Source organism: Rhinopithecus bieti, unplaced genomic scaffold (genome assembly GCF_001698545.2).
Source record: "Rhinopithecus bieti isolate Rb0 unplaced genomic scaffold, ASM169854v2 scaffold_26546, whole genome shotgun sequence".
Classification (NCBI taxonomy): Eukaryota; Metazoa; Chordata; class Mammalia; order Primates; family Cercopithecidae; genus Rhinopithecus; species Rhinopithecus bieti.
The window spans coordinates 1,208,090-1,228,757 of record NW_016812367.1 but is presented as its reverse complement, the minus strand read 5'-3'; the positions used below and the strand labels follow the sequence as shown (position 1 = coordinate 1,228,757).

The 20,668-nt window shown below is 55.6% G+C and overlaps 1 protein-coding gene across 3 annotated transcripts; it reads left to right on the top strand.

The window, feature by feature from the left end:
* The first annotated feature begins 2,858 nt into the window (after positions 1–2,858).
* On the top strand, positions 2,859–17,748 carry RGS14 (regulator of G protein signaling 14). 3 transcript variants are annotated; one of them, XM_017896162.1, is made up of 15 exons: positions 2,859–3,091; positions 11,113–11,134; positions 11,328–11,506; positions 11,855–11,947; positions 12,038–12,181; positions 12,505–12,648; positions 12,797–12,905; positions 13,238–13,347; positions 13,809–14,012; positions 15,765–15,841; positions 16,082–16,208; positions 16,316–16,397; positions 16,501–16,547; positions 16,626–16,740; positions 17,024–17,748. In XM_017896162.1, the coding sequence occupies exons 1-15, from the start codon at positions 3,047–3,049 to the stop codon at positions 17,224–17,226; spliced, it is 1,701 nt and encodes a 566-aa protein (XP_017751651.1). In that variant the 5' UTR covers positions 2,859–3,046; the 3' UTR covers positions 17,227–17,748. The 3 variants fall into 3 exon arrangements, with proteins under 3 accessions (XP_017751651.1, XP_017751650.1, XP_017751649.1); XM_017896161.1 differs by having other exon boundaries at positions 12,797–12,911; XM_017896160.1 differs by having other exon boundaries at positions 12,797–12,911; positions 16,501–16,740.
* Positions 17,749–20,668: the final 2,920 nt, after the last annotated feature.

Sequence of the window (20,668 nt, the reverse complement as noted above, 5' to 3'; positions counted from 1 at the left end):
TTATTAAGACCACCATTGGCAATGGTCCAGGCCCAAAAGCAACCCCCACCCTAACCCCTTTCACACATCAAATCTGACTGAATCTCTCTGTCTGTGTGACCTGAACAAGGTGTCTGGAGAGAGGTGAGTCAGAACTGGGAGAAGAAGTGTATTTAACTAAGGCAGTGCTAGCTGCTATAACAAATAGGCCTGACCTGAAAAATTTTTTGGTGATTCTTTTTTTTTTTTTTTAACTATTTTACAAGGTTTGTGCATCTGTCAGGAGGCTCAAAAAATTTTGCTTCCCGCTTACATAACAGTCTGAAGCTGGTTTCCAGGTTGATGGGTGGCTTGCCTTTAGGCACTGATACACAGACCCTGCTTTTTCCTTCTTGTGGTTCCAGAATCCCCTGGGCCTCCTCATCTTCTCTATCCATCCAGCTGAAGGAGAAAGAGAGAGGGTGGAGGGCACACACTTACATCTTCAAAGCCTTGGCTCAAAAATCACCCCTCATCCCACTCATTTTCAATTGGTGGGAAGTAGTCACATGGCCACACCTGACTGCAAGGGAACTTGGGATAGTAAAGTTAGCCATGTGCCGAGGAAAAAAGGACATGAATTTGTGGTGGAGAGCTATTCAGTTTCTGCCACTGAAGAGTTCAGGTCACAACCCTAGAAGGGGCAGTGGGGCAGAGGGTAGAATAGGGAGAAGTGGCTATCACCTTGTTCCGACAGAAAGACTAGCTGAGGCTGGGCATGATGGCTCATACCTGTAATCCCAGCACATTGGGAGGCTGAGGTGGGTGGATTGCTTGAGCCCAGAAGTTTGAGACCAGCCTGGGCAACATAGGAGTCCCCATCTCTACAAAACAAAACAAAACAAAAAAAACCTAGGCAGGCATGTTGACATGCACCTGCAGTCCCAGCTACTTGGAAGGCTGGGGTGTGAGGATTGCTTGAGCCCAGGAGGTCAAGGCTGCAGTGAGCCAAGATCTTGCCACTACACTCCACCCTGAGTGAGTGACAGAGCAAGACTCTGTCTCAAAAAAAAAAAAAGAAAAGAAAAGAAAAGAAAGAGAAAGAGTAGCTCAAATCAGAATGGTGGGTGACTTGAGGGGTCTTAGCCCACGCTTAGAAGAAAGTACAAGTCCTTGTAGTGGGGACATGCATGTGTGAGAAAGAGGCAAACCAAGGACTCTAGCTAAAATTTTAAAAACTGGAGTTCATCTGGGGCTAGGTCAGGGCCAAGAGGGCAAGATGCCCACCCTTCAGCCAACACTACATGCTATCAAATTAAGTTTATGTCCCCCAAAATTCATGTTGAAACACTAACCTGCAAGGTGTTATTTGGAGACAGGGCCTTCCAGAGGTAATTGGGTCATGAAAGAGAACCCCTTAGGGCGAGATTAGGGATTAGTGCCCTTATAAGAAGAGACAGGAGGGAGCTGGCTTCCTTTATCTCCACTTGCTATGGTGAGGACACAGCAAAAAGACAGCTGTCTGCAAACCAGGAAGAGGGCCCTCTCTAGACACCAGATGTCCCAGTGGCTTGCCCTTGGGCATCTCAGCCTCCAGAAGTGTGAGAAATACATATTTGTTGTTTAACCCACCTGGTCTATGGTATTTTGCTATAGCGGCGCTGAGCTGACTAAGGAGACACCGGATTTCTTTTTCTTTTTTTTTTTTTACAGATGACGGAGTCCTCGCTCTGTACCCAGGCTGGAGTGCAGTGGCCAGACTCAGCTCACTGAAGCTCTGGCCTCGCGGGTTATGCATTCCCTGCTCAGCCTTCCAGTAGCCTGGGACTACAGGCGCGCCACACCTCGCCTGCTAGTTTTTTTTTTTTTTTGAGACGGAGTCTCGCTCTGTCACAGGCTGAGTGCAGTGGCCGGATCTCAGCTCACGCAAGCTCACCTCCCGGGTTTATGCCATTCTCCTACCTCAGCCTCCCAAGTAGCTTGGGGACTACAGGTGGCCCACACCACGCCCGGCTAGTTTTTTGTTATTTTTGTAGAGGTGGGGTTTTTCACATATTAGCCAGAATGGTCTCTAACCCTGATCGTGATCCGCCTGCTCGCCTCCAAATGCTGCTTGAGCCACCGCGCCTGGCATTTCTGAGTGAGTATGGATAGCGCTCAAGTCTATTGGCCACAGATGTACCTGAATCCTCCCTACCTAGGTAGGTGAAGCGTGTGGCATACTGGTTACACTGTCACTGAGTGTCAGAATACTATGTCCTATGTCAGGTGTGCCTGTCAATTGCACCTGTTCAGGGGACTGGGCATATGACATGACTGTACTGTACACCCAAGTCCCCTTGTAAGGGACAGCCCATGTGTTTATGACACGCATAACTGAATGTCTGTGTGTGCACAGCCATGCAGGCAAGTTATCCATCTGTCTGCACACCTGGCCACACGCATGGAAGGAGCCTGTAGGTGTCTGGGTCTAGCGGTACCCTGCATACCCACAGCTGAGGGGGAGAGGGCTACTAAGCACATGTTTGTCTGGCACACAGTAGGTATGAGATAAGTGTGTGCCGAGTAAAGTACATGTGTGGATACACAGGTCCCAGTGCACGTGTGTGCATGTCCACAGGAACGCCCCCAGGATGGACAAAGGTGCCTAGGTATGTTTACTCATGGTTCTGTGAGCCCAGGCATGAACTTAGAGTTCCCTGCTCCTGGCCAGACCAGGCTGGGCTCCTTGCTGGGCACACAGAAGCCTCTGCCTTGTGTTGGTGCCCGTGCGGGATGCTGCCAGGAGTGTGTTGGTGGCGTGTGTGTGTTTGTGCGGGAACGTGTGTGTGCGCGCGCGCGTGTGTGTGTGTTGGAAGAGGCGTTCGCTCTCTTAGACCTTGCTTCTTTCTGTGGTTTGGTTTCTATAGAGACACTTCCTGTGGCAGAGAAAAGAGGTAGTGAGCGGTGTTTCAGGATGTGAGGGCCCGCAGGAGCCAAGTCGGGCTCTCTCCGCCGCCTGCCCGCCACCGTGCAAGCTCTGGCCGGCGCTGCCCACAGTCCCCATGGTGGGCAGCCCCCACAGTAGGGACCCGTGATCTGCAGCAGCATGCCAGGGAAGCCCAAGCACCTGGGCGTCCCCAACGGGCGCATGGTGAGTGTGGGCTCCGGGCCAGGGCCACGAGGAGGGGGTGGGCACACCCAGGGTGGAGCCCAGGAGGCACACCCGGCAGGGCCAGGCAAGAGCCCACGGGCTGCCAGCAGGCGAGAGAAGTTGGGTACAGACAGCAGCAGGTGGTGGGACCTGGTGCTCTTACCCCAGGACCCTTCCAGATGGCCCAGCTGGGAGCCTGGTACAACCTGGAGGCCAGAGCAGAGTGGGCACAGGCTTCTGGTCCATCCCCCACCACTCTCTCAGCTGCTGCATCTGGGGCTGCATCCCAGGGTTGCAGGGACACCTGATGTGCTCCTTGCCCCCTGCCTATCCCCACAGTGGCTCAAGCCCCTACATCCCACTCGGCCTGAGCCCTCCCCTCCTCACCCCCTGCTCCAGGTGCCCAAGGTCAGGTTAGTGGCAGCTCTTGCTGGGTCAGTGTCCTCTAGCCAGAGCTCCTCCGGAGGCCTCCTGCCAGAACTAGCATTGTTTGGGCAGCCCGGGATGGGGCAGCAGGGTCAGACCAGGTTGATGCAGCTTCTGCCTGTTCTATTCCTGAGCTTCCAGGAAGGGCTGAGCACTACGATCCCCCTGGTTGCGGCTGTCCCACCTCCTAGCCCTCTCCCTGGCTGCTTAGCCCCAGATCAGAGCTGCCCTCAGAGGGCCTGGCTCTTCTTATTCATTCAGCAGAGGGGGCAAGCTGTGCTGGACCTCCCTTCTCGCCCTAGGGTCCCCCCTCACTTGGAAGAGCCCCCCTTAACAACCTCAGGAAGGCCAGTGTCCTGGCCCACCACCAGGCCCCAGCCTAGTATCACGGGTCAAAGCCAGTGGCTCTAGAGAGACCTAGGTTCCAGTCCTGGTTCTATTCTCTCTTACTGGAGAGAGGGGTCCTCGCCAGCTCTGTTTCCTCATCCATAAAATGAAGAGGTTGGAATGAATTTCAAGGTCTGTTGAGATGATTGAGTGAAATAATGCATATGAGGCCTTTGACCCATTGTGGGGGCTGCATAATTGTCAGCCTAGTGCCCCCTACATTTTCAGCCCTAATTCAAAGATCTCCTGCCTCACCAAGAAGCTGAGGCATCCCCATCACCACTCTTGCCCCTTAGTTCCTAAGACCTGCCTCTACCTCTTCTTCTTCCAGCATCTCTTTCCTGCCCAGCCCCGGGCTGGCCGACTGGGAGAGAGGCCATCCTTCAAAGGCAGCCCAGCCCCCTGTCTCACTGTCCCCAGTACCGACCCCACCATGAAAGTGCAAAAAGAAAACCCGCCTGCCTTGCATTACCACACCACAGGCATGACACTTGGCTCGTCCTTCCCTAGGCGTTCAGGCCAGGAAGACAAGGAGCCTAACCCCAGGCCCACCCCGGAGGGCAACTGGAGTGATGTTTCTGGGACAGTGCCTAGAACAGGGCAGCAGAGGGGGCCCAAAGACAGACCCAGCCCCTGCCTCTTCTGTGTCAGCCTGTGACTTATCTACTCAAAAGTCACCCAGAGCAAGGAGGGTGCCCCCAAGGTCTGCCCCCACTTCCATCAAGCCCACAGACGCCCCGGCTCCTCTCAGAACTGTCACACACAGGTTTATCTTTGCCCTTTCTGGGCCTGTTCCGAACTCTCTGTGCCACCTCTTAGAATCCCGAGGGTCACAGATTGGCTGCCTGCTGGTCACTGAGTAGCTTCCCGTGGGTCTGCACAGCGAGGGCAGGAAGGGCTAGACAGGCACTGGCATCTGAGGTAGGGATGTGGATGGAAGGGCGCCTGGGGGACAGGTATGTCTGGTCCCTCCATGAGTTACCTCCCAAGGGAGGCTCAGAGAAGTAAATGCTGTCCCAAGGTCAGCCGGAGAGTAGAGCGTCAGCATCCGAACCCCCATAACTGCCTGGCCCCGGTCCTCCCCCACCTCTCCTCCCCTATCATCATTCCCTGCTGTGGAAGCTTCAGTTGTCAGCCTCGCCTCTTTGCCATTCAGCTTGTCAGGCAGTTGCAAGGAAACCTGTCACTTGGAGACATCTCCCAGCCCCCTTCCTAGGGATGTCTTCACACAGCCTCTTTACCACTTCATTTGTTCATGTACTTATTCATTCATTCATTCAACAACCCCTCCTTACTGCCTGCTTGGTGCTGCCACTGCCCCTATCCTAGACACTCCCAACCCAGGCCCATCAGCCCTAGTCCCTGCCCCTAGTCTGGCAAGGCACAAAAGACACAAGTGAAAATAGCAGGCAGTAGCTCAAGCCTGGAATCCCAGCACTTTGGAAGGCTAATGCAGGAGGATCGCTTGAGCCCAGGAGTTTGAGACCAGCTTGGGCAACATAGTGAGGACCCATCTTCTTTTGAATTAGCTGAGCATAGTGGTGTGCACCTGTAGTCCCAGTTCCTGGGAAACTGAGGTGGGAGGGTCGTTTGACCCCATGAGGTAAAGGCTGCAGTGAGCTGTGATCACACCACTGCACTACAGTCTGCGTGAAAGGGCAAGATCCTGTCAATAAAAAAAAAAGAAGGATGGAAGGAAGGAAGGAAAGAGGGAAGGAAGGAAAGAGGGAAGAAAGGAAGGAAGGAAGGAAGGAAGGAAGGAAGGAAGGAAGGAAGGAGCGGTTTCTCACACCTGTAATCCCAGCACTTTCAGAGGCCGAGATGGGCAGATCACAAGGTCAAGTGATCGAGACCATCCTGGCCAATATGGTGAAACCCCATCTCTATTAAAAATACAAAAAATTAGCTGGGCATGGTGGTGCGTGCCTGTAGTCCCAGCTGCTTGGGAGGCTGAGGCAGGAGAATTGCTTGAACCCGGGAGGCAGAGGTTGCAGTGAGCCGAGATCGTGCCACTGCACTCCAGCTTGGCAACAGAGCAAGACTCTGTCATAAAAAAAGGAAGGAAGGAAGGAAGGAAGGAAGGAAGGAAGGAAGGAAGGAAGGAAGGAAGGAAGGAAGGAAGGAAGGAAAGGAAAGAAGGAAGGAAGGAAGGAAGGAAGGAAGGAAGGAAGGAAGGAAGGAAGGAGAATAAAATTCAGGGTTAGGCAAGAGCTGCAAGTGAAGAATAGAGACAGCTTGAGGGAATAACTTCTCCACTAGCTCCATGCACCGTGTTGTAGGAGATGGTCCCTAAAGGGTCTGCAAGTTGGAGGAGGGAGGGCGCGGCATAGGCCTGGCTGTGGGCAAACACGGGGACAGGGCCCTAGGGGAGGCTGGGAGTTAAGCCTGGAGGGGGCAGTTAGCCTGGCCTGGCCTGTCCGAAGGCCTAGTTAGTCTTTCCCTCCTGGCAGGAAGACCCGCAAGGCAAAACCCATGCAGCTCTCTCTTTGTCCCTGGCATCCAGCTCAGGGCACCCGAGTTCAGGGTGGCCTTATACACGGGCAAGGCCAGGGGTCATCTCCATCCGCTGGTTCAAGTTGAAGGGACCAGACACCCAGGTTCTGTGAGGACATCTCCACACAGGGTCTTGCAGCCCCTCAAGCTAGGATGAAATCAGAGGATGGTAGAGGGTGCCCAGCAGAGAAGATGCTCAGTAAATTGGCCCTCCTTCAAGGTCTGATCCCTCTAGAGGGCACAGTTCAAGAGGAGTCCCTGGGCAGATCATGCCAGATTAGACTTGCCCACCTGTGCCCCAAGGTCTGAGGCCCTGGGCCTCCAAGCTTCCTTGGTCCACAAAAGGAGGCAACTTGGCTAGAGAGGCCTCGGGCTTCAGAATCAGGCAAACTTGAGTTTTAATCTCAGTTCCACCACATCTCAGCTGCATGGCTTCTTCGGGCCTCAGTTTCCTCATCTGTAAAATAGGGGTAATAATACCTGCCACAAAAGATGTAAAAATGGAGTAAGGACATGAATGTGTGCTGCCAGAGGGTGCCTGCCACACAGTCAAAGCTCAGGAAACTGGGGCCTTACTCTCATCTTAGTATTTGCAGGTGCCAGCAGCTCCTCTAGGACCAAATTCCTAAGAAAAAAATATGACTACCTGAGGTCCAAGCCTGGGTCTGTGTGTCACTGGCCACCACACCCTTCCTTGCCCTTTCTTCCCCTTTTTCTCCATTCACTCACCACTTCTCCTCAAGCAGGCTGGAGCGGGGGAGGCCAGCGCTGCTCAACACAACTTCCCCAGGCCCCGCAGTGGCAGCCGGGGCAGGCCAGAGCCCCTGCAGGGCACCTGCACCCCTGCACCTCACCCTGCTGTGGGGTGCTGCTCTGAATGTGGCATGCCTGGTGCTTTCACTCATGGGGCCTCATTCAAGCTTCACAGCAGCCTCAGGAAATTGGGAATGCTGAACCTCATGCTATCCAGGGGAACTGAAGCTCAGAGAAGTTGAGCTGTATTGTTCCCAAATAGCAGAGCTGGAAATGGACTCCACCCCCACTCCCACCCATCTCCAGATTTCTGTCCCTACTCAGTTTCAGCCCCAGCTGTGCTATCAACAACTGTCAGGGCAAGAGAGGCTCAGAATGGAGAGTGACAGGTGGCATTCAGGGGCTGAGAGTCCCTAGTGAAGGGGTGCCAAGGCCAGGGCCCTGATGGCTGCTTGGGAACATGGGACAAGGAGGATGCTTCTTGAGGAGGGAGTTCAGATCCGACCTCTCCCACCAACCAGGCCAGCCCTCCAGGGGCCACCAGACTGGCAGGGGAGAGAGGCTGGGACATGGGTGGATAAGCACGTGGTGGGAAGGGGCATTCAAGGGGCCTGGTGTTTGGGGATGACTAATGTCAACGGGCAGAGATCGGGGAGCAATTCCAAGTGAAGAGCCGGAGCAGATACCCAGGCAGAGGCAATGAAAGCCGGAAGCAGGGGTGTGCGGAAAATAGGAAAGTTTGGTGAAGTGTAGGGTGGAGGTGAGGGGGAGGGAAATGGGTGAAGCTGAAGGGGTTCATTAGTCAGGCCCAGGCAGGGTTTTAGCCGTAACCTGGCAACTGCAACGTGCCTCCGGGGGCAGGGAAAGGGCCCGGGGTGGCACCGTGGGGAGGGTGGGGCCTGGGGAGGATCTGGGAGCCAGCCCCACTTAACGACATTCAGTAAAGCAGAATATGGAAAATCAACCTGTGAAGGGCAAATAAAATTGGAGTGCTAGCTGGCCCCAGCCCCAGCGCCAGCGCCCATCATCCCAGACTCGGGGTTAGAGGGCAAGACAGAGGCTCAGGGTGTGCGCGAGGAGGGCAGGGCCAGGCAGCCCAGCGGAGGGGGCCGAGTCCGGGTGACTCTCGGGGATCTGGGGGAGGGTGATGGCTGCGTCGCCGAGGCTGGGAACGCTGTGGCGGTGCAGCCGGGGGAGGAGGAGCCCGGGGCGCAGGCAGGTAGGTGCAGGCTGCAGAGGAACTTTGCGGCCGCGCGGGGAAAGGCTTGGTCCCGTCCTCCCTCGCAGCCCTCTGCCGCCTCGGAGTGGGGACTTTCTCCTGTAGCCGTGGGAAACACCAACTTTGGTTGGGGGATTTGACTTTGCAGGGAAGGCAGAGCGGGGAGCACGGAGACGGGGCCAGGAGGGGCGGGGCCGGAGACGGGGGCGGGGCGTGCTGGGCCCGACGCCCCGCCCAGCGCGCTCGGCACTAACTCGCTGCCCTCGGCTGCAACTTCTTATCCGGGATCCAGATGGGAAGTGAAGCTCAGGGAGGAGCCCGAAGTTGTAAAACTGGAAAAAGTCAGGGCTGGGTTTTGAATTGGGGTCTGAGAGACCCCCCCTAACACCTGTGCTCTTTCCTTCTATGGCGGGAGTGGCACACTCGAATGTGTAGCGGGGTCAGGCATCAATACTGACACAAGAACAACATTAATGGTAACGTTCCTTGAACATTTACTACACGCCCGATAGTGTTCTGAGTTCTTTATATATATTTAACTCATTTAATCGCACCAATCCTTCGAAATCAGGACCATTATTTGCTCAGTTTTTAGAGAGGAAAAAACTGAGGCACAGAGAGGTTAAGTACCTTGTCCAAAGTCACACAGCACAAATTTGACCTCCCAAATTTGATCCTGTCTCCCACTGCCTCCACAAGTAGCATAAACGCATTAAACGGGCCCCAGAGGCCTCTGAGGAGAGTGTAAGCCCTTTTGGGGAAAGTGGTGGCTGCTCAATGCCAGACAAGGTTGTCCTGCTGGGAAGAAGCTGGAACATTACAGTCTCACGGAGCAAGTGGAATTTAAAATCTCTTGCTTTTTAGATGTGGAAAACACCTTTAAATAAAAATAAATAAATAAATAAATAAACAAACTGTGAGGGCCAAGGTAATAGTAATATCCCACATATCTGCAGACCAGATCTGGCCCGCAGATGGCCACCCTGTGACCTGAATACTCTCAGGGTGGGAGTAGGAAACAGAGAGGGAGGTTCCATTTAGAAGGGTGGGGGGGTGGGGGGCTTTCCAGGGGTGGAGATGTTTGCAGGCCTGTTTCCAGTTGGGATGGAAATAAGGGGCTGGTGGTAGGAACTTCTGTGACAGGGCATGGTGAAAATGTAGGAGGTAAGCGGGAAGTAGGAATTGGGGATGACTCAAGCCCTGATGTTGGAAGCCCAGGTGATGGTAAGAAAGATGGGGGCAGGGAAGCTGGTTTGGTACTCTGTTTTGATGGAGGCAGAGGGAGCTTCCATTTGGGACTTCCATTTGGGAGCTTGAGGGCGTGTGGGACATTTGGGGGAAGATGCTACCAGGAAGTTGGTTATGTGTGTCTGGAGCTGCGGATCTGTGGATGGGACAAAGTGCCCAGGACAGAACCAGGGAGGGGTTGAGGCCACATTGCATGAGTGGGAGATAGTGGGGAAGCTGGAGGAGCTGCTAGGAAGGTAAAAAGAGAAACAAGAGAAACCACTGCAAGAGTCATTTTGAGAGGAGAGTTTTTCTGTTTCACTAATGATTGGGATTCCCAGAGAAACCAGAGTTGTGCATTGGGGGCAAGGATGGAGTTAGCTACTGCAGCAGTGCTACTAACAGAGTAGTCCCTGAACCAGCAGCATCAGCATCTCCTGGGAGCTTGGTAGAAATGGACAGCCTCAGGCCCCATCTTGGACCTACTGAACCTGAATCTCCAGAGGTGGGGTCCTCCCACTCTTCACTGAAGTTTGAGAACCACTGCTGTATACTATAGAACAGCATCCTGTGCCCTCCCAAGGTGGGATGGGACCTGTGGGAGACCCTGGGCCCAATAGGAAACACTTGCAATAAGAAGATCACTGGCTCCAGAAACACCTCGCCTTCCTCGAAGACAGCACTTGTTTATACAGCCCATGTCACATGCTGGCCCCTGTTCTAGATGCTGTGGATATGTTTTTATTTGATTTTCTTTTATTGAGACAGAGTTTTGCTCTTGTCGCCCAGGCTGGAGGGCAATGGCTCAGTCTTGGCTCACTGCAACCTCCGCCTCCTGGGTTCAAGCAATTCTCCTGCCTCAGCCTCCTGAGTAGTTGGGATTACAAGCGTCTGCAACCACGCCCAGCTAATCTTTTTTTTTTTTTTTGTATTTTTAGTAGAGACTGTGTTTCACCATGTTGGCCAGGCCGGTCTCGAACTCCTGACCTCAGGTGATCCACCCATCTCGGCCTCCCAAAGTGCTAGGATTACAGGCGTGAGCCACCGTGCCCGGCCAATGCTGTGAATATATTAAACTGACTTGATCTTCATATCAAGATAGAGGCAAATGGTTCGCCTCCATTTGTAAATAGGCATTATCTCCTATTTATAGATTACAGGTGGAGGCAAACAAGTTAACTAACTTGCCCAAAGTTACACAGCTAGTAAGTGCCAAAGACTAAAGTCTGTTCCTACCCACCATGCTATGCACACCTGGCTCACCCAGCAGGGGTTGGGTGAGGAGGGAACCAGGGGCTGCTGGAAGGTACCTGGCATAAGTCCTAGTACTTAGTGGTTGGCACAGGATGGAAAGGGAGCCAGGGGCAGCCTGAGCAAAAGCCTGACCAAGTAGAACCTGCCTGGGGATGCCCAGGTAGAGGAGAACACAATTCCACCTCCTGGGAGTTGGGCCCAGAACTGTCCCCTGGGAATCCTCAATGGGCTCGTCTGACTTCCTCTGTTGGGTCTCTTATAGGTTCTGGCTGTGTCAGATGGAGGTAAGTGACAGAATGTATGGAGGAGGACTGGCTGAGTGGGAGGGAGGAGGGAGGTGGAGATGGGTGGGACACCCCTGCCACTGCTATCTTTCCAGGGAACATGCCTGCAGAGTGGATGCCTGGGGGAGGGTGGGTTGTGCCAGGGGCTGGGGAAGGCAGCAAGGCTCACCCCGACTTGTCCATCCCCCTGCAGAGCTGAGCAGCACGACGGGGCCCCAGGGCCAGGGCGAGGGCCGTGGCAGTTCCCTCAGCATCCACAGCCTCCCCAGTGGTCCTAGCAGCCCCTTCCCAACCGAGGAGCAGCCTGTGGCCAGCTGGGCCCTGTCCTTCGAGCGGCTGCTGCAGGACCCGCTGGGCCTGGCTTACTTCACTGTAAGCCTGGGGTGGGGAAAGGGAAGGGGGGACACGGGAAAGGGCAGGGCGTGGATGGAGCTTCAGGCTGGCCAGAGTGGGGTCCTCTGTCAGCTGCCTCATCTAGCCTTCCTGCAGCACCCTCTTCCTCTTCTCCCAAATTGGAACTTTTCTTCCTTCTCCCTGTCCTTGTCTCCGTCTCTCATTTTCTCTCCCTGCTTTCAGATCTGGCTCCATCTGTCTGTCTGGCCTTATCCGTCTGGCTTGGTCTCTTGGCCCTGTCTCTGTCCCAGTCTCTTTGATCACATCCCCCAGTTTGGTTTCTGTGTCACTGAGTCTCTGCCTGCCTCCCCCTCCTTCCCCTCCCAGGAGTTCCTGAAGAAGGAGTTCAGCGCGGAAAACGTGACTTTCTGGAAGGCCTGCGAGCGCTTCCAACAGATCCCCGCCAGCGATACCCAGCAGGTGGGAGAAGGGGGAGCTGGAGCCCAGGGCTAGGGAGAGGGGAAATGGGCCATGCTCCCTGACCAACTCCTCCTGCCCCTCCTCCTTCAGCTAGCTCAGGAGGCCCGCAACATCTACCAGGAGTTCCTGTCCAGCCAGGCGCTGAGCCCAGTGAACATCGACCGTCAGGCCTGGCTTGGCGAGGAGGTGCTGGCCGAGCCCCGGCCGGACATGTTTCGGGCACAGCAGCTTCAGGTGGGCGATCCCAGGTGGACTGGCCTTGAGAGGGAGACAAAAGGCGCAGGGGCGGGGTCGGACCCTGGCAGGGAGCCTGAACTACAAAGCGGAAGGGGCAAATTTGGAGGCGGAGCAGAGCCAAATGCCGGGGCAGGCAGGGCGGAGCTCAGAGGGCGGTATCAGAGGCACCCGGGAAGGACAGTTAGAGGCGGAGCCTAGCTGAGCTCGGGGCGGGACCTGGACCCTGGGGGTGGGTGTAGGAACTGACGTCGGGGTGGGGCTTGGGCAGCCCAGCGCCCACACCCCAGCCCCGGCTCACCTGTCCCGGGGTCGACCCGCAGATCTTCAACTTGATGAAGTTCGACAGCTATGCGCGCTTCGTCAAGTCCCCGCTGTACCGCGAGTGCCTGCTAGCCGAGGCCGAGGGGCGCCCTCTGCGGGAACCTGGCTCCTCGCGCCTCGGCAGCCCTGACGCCACTAGGAAGGTGCGGACGAGGGACTGGGCGAGGCAGGGGATCTTGCGGATCGCGTCCAAGAGGGGACGCCCCCGGATGCAGATCTGCGGGTATGTGCCCACGGTCTGCATGCGGGCTGGGTCCCAGCCCGGTGCCAGCGCCTCCCCTGTACCCACAGAAGCCGAAGCTGAAGCCCGGGAAGTCGCTGCCGCTGGGTGTGGAGGAGTTGGGGCAGCCACCCGTTGAGGGTCCTGGGGGCCGCCCTCTCCGCAAGTCCTTCCGCAGGGGTGAGGGTAGGAGCGAGCAACAGAGATGGGGGGAAGACGGGAGTTTGGGCAGGTTTGGGGAGTGCCCGCTTCCTCCTACGTGGGCCACAGTCTGTAAGTCTGTGAAAATTGAAACGCAGGTCCCAGTGACCACCGCACTCCCCTGGGTGGTTCGGGTCCTGGGCTAGACCACAGACGTTTGGAAATCTCCAACGGTGGTGTTGCTCCCAGGGATTTACACCTGGGCCCCTGCAGGATGACTCCAAACAAGGCCCACCAGTTGGGGAGAGGCTTCCGCAGAGGATGGGTGAGGGCGGGGGGGCTGTTCGTGTCCATCGCTCCCTCTTCCCTAGAGCTGGGCGCGACTGCAAACGCCGCCTTGCGCCGAGAGTCTCAGGGCTCCCTCAACTCCTCCGCTAGCCTGGACCTTGGCTTCCTAGCGTTCGTCAGCAGCAAATCTGAGGTGAGCTGACTGTTGAGGAAGACAAGATGCTCTATGGGCTAGGGTCACTACTCAGGCCTGTTTACGTGGTAGCCCTCATTCCAAGTTGCTGTCCTTACTGCGTCTCCCAGCTTGCTCTGCATGGCCAACCCTTCAGCCTCCTTACTTTTCTCCTGTCCTCACTATATCAGTCCCCATATATGTCATGGGTGCACATCCTCTGTCGGCAGATGTGTGGCACCATGTGGCAGCACCCATGTGTGTAACACAGCAGGTATGTGGGAATCAGCAGGGGGACCTTGTCTCTAGTTGCCCATATTGCCTGGGTTGCATACATGTGTTCCTGCAGGAGGATATATCTTTGCCTTCCTTGGGAGTGCGTGTGCATGCTTGAGCCCCAGCAAGCTTACCTGTCTCTGTGTACCTGTCTGCATGCCCTTGCATGTGTACACATAATCTCCCCTGCTCCTGCCCTGAATCAGAGCCACCGGAAGAGCCTTGGGAGCACCGAGGGTGAAAGTGAAAGCCGGCCAGGGAAGTACTGCTGTGTGTACCTGCCTGACGGCACAGCCTCCTTGGCCCTGGCCAGACCTGGCCTCACCATCCGAGATATGCTGGCAGGGATCTGTGAGAAACGAGGCCTCTCTCTACCTGACATCAAGGTCTACCTGGTGGGCAATGAACAGGTGGGAACTTGACCTAGCTCCAACTCTAACCTCCTTCCTGATCCTGACCCCAACTCCATTTCTGTCTCAGATCAGTCATGGCTCCAACCTCAACTCAATTTCTAATCCCCTGGACTAACCCTAATTTCAACCCCATTTGCTATCATCACCCCCTTCCTAACTTCAGCCTCTACCACAATCCCACTCCTATACCCACACCCAACTCCAAAGCAACCTCCACACCCACTTTCACTCACTCATACATCCACCCGCCCGCACCTCATGCCCTTCCAGGTTTCCAGCTTCATCTATCATCCTGGTGATCTTAGGGGGGTAAAACTGGGGAGAACCACTGTTGGAGCTGGGGTTAGTCCCTTATCATTCCCAGAGTCCAGACTGCATCCCCAGAGACCCATCCTGGAAACGGCCATCCATGGGGTGCCCTCACCTCCTTAGCCTCTAGGGGCACCCAACTGCACCTAACCCATGAACTTTTTCCTTTAGGTGCAAACTAGCTTAAACTTTGAAGAAGACCTAGGGGAAAACTGGCTTTAAAGGAAACCATTCAGTCAAGGGAATCTCAAGGAAGAATGTTGCCTTCCAGGGGGCCGTCAGGATTTCATTTACCTAGTAGACAAATCCTAAGGTCCTGCCAGGTGTGTGGGGGAGAGGAACCCAGATCTGGGGCTGTCCTCCTGGCCCACAGGCTGGAAGTAAGCCAAGCAAGGAGTGATCAGGGAGGAAAAAGAGTGAAAACTCCAGAGAAGGTCGCTTGGGAGAAGGTAGGCATTTCTGGCTGATGTCCGGAAGGCTTCGTGGAAGAAGCAGCAGTTGATGTGGATGGGGAGGAGTTTGCCTGGCAGAGCTGTGGGGGAGGATATTCCAGGCAGAGGGAACAGCTTAGGCAAAGGCCTTCAGGCAGGTACTTGCGGGGCATGTTCAGGGGCCTGGAGTGCAAGGGTGCGAGGGCAGCAGTGGGAGGTGTTCTGCCCACTCTTCTCAGGCCGCCAGGGCGGCTGCCAGAAGCCCAGATGGGCTTTCATACGTGCTAAATATAACTTCCTCACCCACACTCCACCTGCTCCTGCAGCACAGCATAGGCCTACTGCCTGGGAGATGCTGCCCCCAACCCCCACATCAGGCTGGAGCAGGCAGTGGGGCCTCTGAGGGTGGTCATCACAAGAGTTACTGTTTTTGTACCTACTGTGTGCCAGATGCTTCACATCCTCTGGTTTCACAGCAGTTTTGGGGGTGGGCCCTTTTTGAATGAGGAAACAAGAAGTGTCCTTAGTAGCGGGGACTGGAAAGAAGTGGACAAATGTCAAAAATGGGACCAGGCCAGGGTGGTTGATCAAAGGTGGGTGGTGAGGGAGGAAATGCTTCCAGTTGGTCTGGTTGGATTTCACAAACCTGAGGGACACAGGGCAGCGGTCCTGGAGGCAGAGCCTGTCCTGGCACAGAAAGAGTAGGCCAGGGATCTGGGACCTAGGCCTGCCCCTTATGATTTCATGCCAGCAGATACGTTTCCCATAATTTCTGTCTTTTCCCAAGAATGTCCAGCATTCTTGCCACTTTTCTCCCTGGCCTTGGCTTTCCTGGGCTTGGACTCCAGCTTGGTACCTTAACCCATTTGCTCCCCTACAGCTCTTCCACCCTCCATCCCTCCCTCTAGGAAGCCCCAGTGGTGGCCATGGGAGGGCGTGAAGTTCTTAGACCCACAGGGATGGCTGGGGGTTGGGGGAGGGACTCTTAGACCCTGCCTGGCATCCACAGAAGCCCCTGGTCCTGGATCAGGACTGCACCGTGCTGGCGGATCAGGAAGTGCGGCTGGAAAACAGGATCACCTTCGAGTGAGTGTTCTGCCCCCAAGTCTGGGTCCCAGGTCCTGACGCTCCCTTCAGGCTCTGTTCTAGCTATCTGGCTCTCCAGGCCCCGCCCCTCGTGCTAGCCCCGCCCCCGAGACAAACCCCGTCCCTTACAAGCCAGTCCCACCTTCTGCAGCTCAGGCTCCACCCCTTCGCGTTTGTACTGGGAAGGGTTTGGCTGGGGGCCGGCCCTCCGGCCCTCTGCTGCCCGAGGGTTCCGCGCAGGCTGGAGCTGACGGCACTAGATCGCGTGGTACGAATCTCAGCCAAGCCCACCAAGCGGCTGCAGGAGGCGCTGCAACCCATTCTGGAGAAGCACGACTTGAGCCCGCTACAGGTGGCGCTGCACCGGGTGAGCTGCGGGGCCGCGGGGCGCGGAGAGGCGGGGCCGGGAGAGGCGGGGCCGGGGCCGGGGCCAGGCGGAGGCCTGTACCGCGGGCTGCTGACATCTCCCCGCAGCCAGGCGAGAAGCAGCCTCTGGATCTGGGGAAGCTTGTGAGCTCGGTAGCAGCCCAGAGACTGGTTTTGGACACTCTTCCAGGTAGGGGACATTGGCCTCGGGGCTTGATCTGGAACAACTGTGGCCCAGGAGGAAGGGGGCCCAGGTGGGAGGCAAACACTAACTGTGGCGCTGTCTGCCACAGGTGTGAAGATCTCCAAAGCCCGTGACAAATCTCCCTGCCGCAGCCAGGTGAGCGAAAGGCGGGTAGCCTCTTCCACCCTCTGCTTCTCCCCTCCTGATTTTGACTCTGACCCCACATTCTCGCAGGGCTGTCCACCTCGAACCCAGGACAAGGCCACCCATCCCCCTCCAGCGTCTCCCAGTTCTCTGGTGAAGGCGCCCAGTAGTGCCACTGGAAAGCGGCAGACCTGTGACATCGAAGGTACATGGTGGATGAGCTGAGGATTAGAGGGACTAGGGCAGTGGGGTTGGGGACCATTCAGGGTGGCATCAGAGAGCCTTGGGCTAAGGCAGGGGGCTGGGTGCCATTGGGTGTGGAACAAGAAGGGTGGGGGTTGGGGGGTCAAAGGGGCTGAAACGGGGGGCCACAGGCCATTGGTGCTGGGGCCAGGGAGGCTGTGGCCACAGTAAGGCAGCGAGACTGTTGTGGGCTAGCATATAGGCAAGTCTGCTTGGGGGACCCTCATGCTGTGGCTTGCCTCCAGGCCTGGTGGAGCTGCTGAACCGGGTGCAGAGCAGCGGGGCCCACGACCAGAGGGGTCTTCTGAGGAAAGAGGACCTGATACTTCCAGAATTTCTGCAGCTGCCTACCCAAGGGCCCAGCTCCCGGGAGACCCCACCACAGACTGAATCAGCAGCCCAGCCCATCGGGGGATCTTTGAACGCCACCACCGACTCAGCCCTCTGACAGCTACCCAACAGTCCAGGACAGCTGCATGGCACCCGGCGGGCCGAGCATGCCATGGGTCCGCTCTGCATGCCCTGTCTGTGCCATGAGTGTCCCTGGCCCCTTCCTGCCATGGGCAGGCCCGCAGGAAGAGCCGGTAGGGGTGGAAAGGGGACTCAGATGAGACACACCCCACAGCCACCACCGCCTTGTCCCTCAACAAGCTCAGCCCCAGTCCCTTGCAGCCAGGCCACAGTGGGGGAGGTGAATCTAGCCCCTTGGAACAGGCTTGCCCAACATGGAGGGATGGCGTTGGCAGTGCCAGCCTCCCCAGACTGTGCCAAGTTTCAACAGGGGCAGGAGGAGGGGCCGGCCCCTCCTCAGGGAGCTGGTATGAGTAAGGCCTGAGGGTGCAGGCGGGCAGCCCTGTACCCCACCCACATAGACTATACTGTCCATACAGATTCTGCAGTAGGCTTGGGGCAGCTGGGTTTGTCCTTGATGTATGATACTGTTATAATAATAATTATTATTCTGCCATGAGTTGTCTTCCTTGTGTGCCAGACTGTCCTGTGGCTTCCCCCACCATCAAAACACACTGATTCTGTCACCAAGGTCAGTGCCAGGAAACTCTTGGGGACCTCAGGATGTGCCTCCTGACTTCCTGTTTTCAGAACCTCTCTTCCTGACTGCACAGTATATGGGGTGGTGTATGAATATCTTACAGTTTTGTTTTTAAAAAAAAAGAATATGGGAACTGGGTGAGGTGGCTCACACCTGTAATTCCAGCACTTTGGGAGACCAAGGGGGGCGGGGGTGGATCGCTTGAGCTCAGGAGTTCGACACGAGCCTGGGCAACATGTCAAAACTCTGTCTCTACCAAAAATACAAAAAATTACCTGAGTGGTGGCACATGCCTGTGGTCCCAGCTACTCGGGAGACAGGTGGGAGAGGATCGCTTGAGCCCGGGAGGCAGAAGTTGCAGTGAGCCGAGATCCTGCCACCGCACTCCAGCCTAGGTGACGGAGTGAGACTCTGTCATGGTGTGGAGGTGAGAGAAAGGGTGGGGAGAGGTGTCGGGGTGAAGAACCCTGTGGGGAGCTGTGCCTCTCTATCACGGTGCTGTTGTACTGAGGTCTCTGGATCTGAGTACATCATTCTGGTCACTGTTCTCTGCTTCTATTGGGGACCAAGTGTCTCTGCACAAAGGATTGGGGAATCCTTTGGTGCACCAAAGGTCTACAAGGGGGACACTGATTGTTGTAGCAGGGGCAGGTTCTCACTCTTACCTGCTTTAGCTGGGTGGTCTGGCTGGAAGCCCAAACCCCTCACAGTGGGAGGCAAGGAGGACCTCCCAGAAGGAGGGCCCCAGACTGCGGGGAGAGAAGCCAGATTGGGTTCCAGCCCAGAGAGGTAAGTGCTGCAACAGAGGAAGCTAGAGGGTGTAGGGACCAGGAGAAGGCCCCTAAGAGGGTGGTGGGGTCTCCTGACTGCCTCAAACAGGGCACATTGGCTTCCCCATTGGAATCTTTGCGCTTGCTGTCTCCTCTGCCAGGAACTCCCCTTACCTGCCCCAGGCTCAGTCAACTGGCTCCTCCTCCTCCTTGAAATCTGTGGGATTTTCCAGCCCTGTCCTCCTATGGGAGCCTCAGCCCTCTGCCCCTTCAACCCATTTTGTTTGGCTGGCTTAACCGGATCCCTGGCAAGCCTGGCTAATCAGAATACTCCAGTCTACTGGCCAATCAGGGTACTCTATCCCATTGGCCAATCAGAGTACTCCATTCCACTAGCCAATCATAGTAGTACATTTCCCTGGCCAGAATTTGGTTCAAACATAGTCCTCTGACCTCAGGCGTTGCAATCAGAGTCCCAGTCCTGCTCATTTTCTACCATCTCCTGGGGTTTGTAGAAAGGACCCTTAGGAAGCGAACCTGCATGTGAATGCAACCAACACTGGAAAGCAAGACTAAAAGATGGAAGAAGATTCCTGACGAAATCCAGCCATACCTGAAATAAAACACTCCTTGCTTTTCTCCTTGTGCAAGCCAATAAATCCTTTTCGTGTGTGTGCTTGTTACTGTGAGAGTTTTTTTTTTTTTTTTTTTTTTGAGACGGAGTCTCGCTCTGTCGCCCAAGCTGGAGTGCAGTGGCCGGATCTCAGCTCACTGCAATCTCCGCCTCCGGGGTTCACGCCATTCTCCTGCCTCAGCCTCCCGAGCAGCTGGGACTACAGGCGCCCACCACCTCACCCAGCTAGTTTTTTTTTTTTTGTATTTTTTAGTAGAGACGGGGTTTCACCATGTTAGCCAGGATGGTCTCGATCTCCTGACCTTGTGATCCGCCCGCCTCGGCCTCCCAAAGTGCTGGGATTACAGGCTTGAACCACCGCGCCCAGCCGAGAGCTTTTTAAGACCTGCAACCACAAAAGTCCTGCCTCATTGAAGAGCTCTGCTTAAACACCTCAGAAGATCCTGCTCTAGTCACCCAGTATAACCAGCGAAGCGCTCCCTGACTCTGTTCTCTGTCATTCTAGTCAGTTTTCAAAATTCGCAGTAGTTATCCCACTGTGCAATTACCTTGTTTACTGATTGATACTCATGCTGCGATGGTAGAAACCTTATCCATTTTTTTCTTTTTCTTTTTTTTTTTTTGAGATGGAGTCTCACTCTGTTGCCTAGACTGGAGTGCAGTGGCTCAATCTCAGCTCACTGCAACCTCCACCTCCTGGGTTCAAGCACTTCTCCTGCCTCAGCCTCCTGAGTAGCTGGGATCACAGGCACACGCCACCATGCCCAGCTAATTTTTGTATTTTTAACAGAGATGGGGTTTCACCGTGTTGGCCAGGCTGGTCTCGAACTCCTGACTTCAAGTGATCCACCTGCCTCGGCCCCCAAAGTGCTGAGATTACAAGCGTGAGCCATTGCGCCTGGCTGACCTTGTCCATCTTAATCACCACTCTATCCCCTTGGTCTAGTGGGCTGATAAATGACCCTGCAGTCTCACATTGTCTTAGCAAAGCATGCGGTGGCAGCAGGGCATTGGTGGTCCTCGCAGGGGACTGCATAGCACCATCACAGTGTGGGGCCAGGGGTGGGGGTAGGGAGACCAACCTGTGTCCCTTTTCCGACCAGCCACAGAACTTTCTCCCTTGTGGTAGGAGACAACCTTCCATGTTCTCCAGGATAGAGAGGTGAGAGATGGGCTGTCTCTCCAAAGTTAACAGATCCTGCAGGCCAAACCCACCCTTCACCCAGTCCTGCACTTCTGTGGCCTGGCAATAATGCCAGCTGCTGTTAGGGACCAATGGGATTGCCCCATGATAAAGGGTTAGGGGCCAGGTAGAAGAGCATGCACAGAGGTCAGCCCTGCAGGTGCAGGAAATCACATTTACTGAGGTCCCCAAGTTAGACTTGCTCCATCCTTTATCTCCTGTTTTGCCTTCACAACAAAACAACCTGGTGAA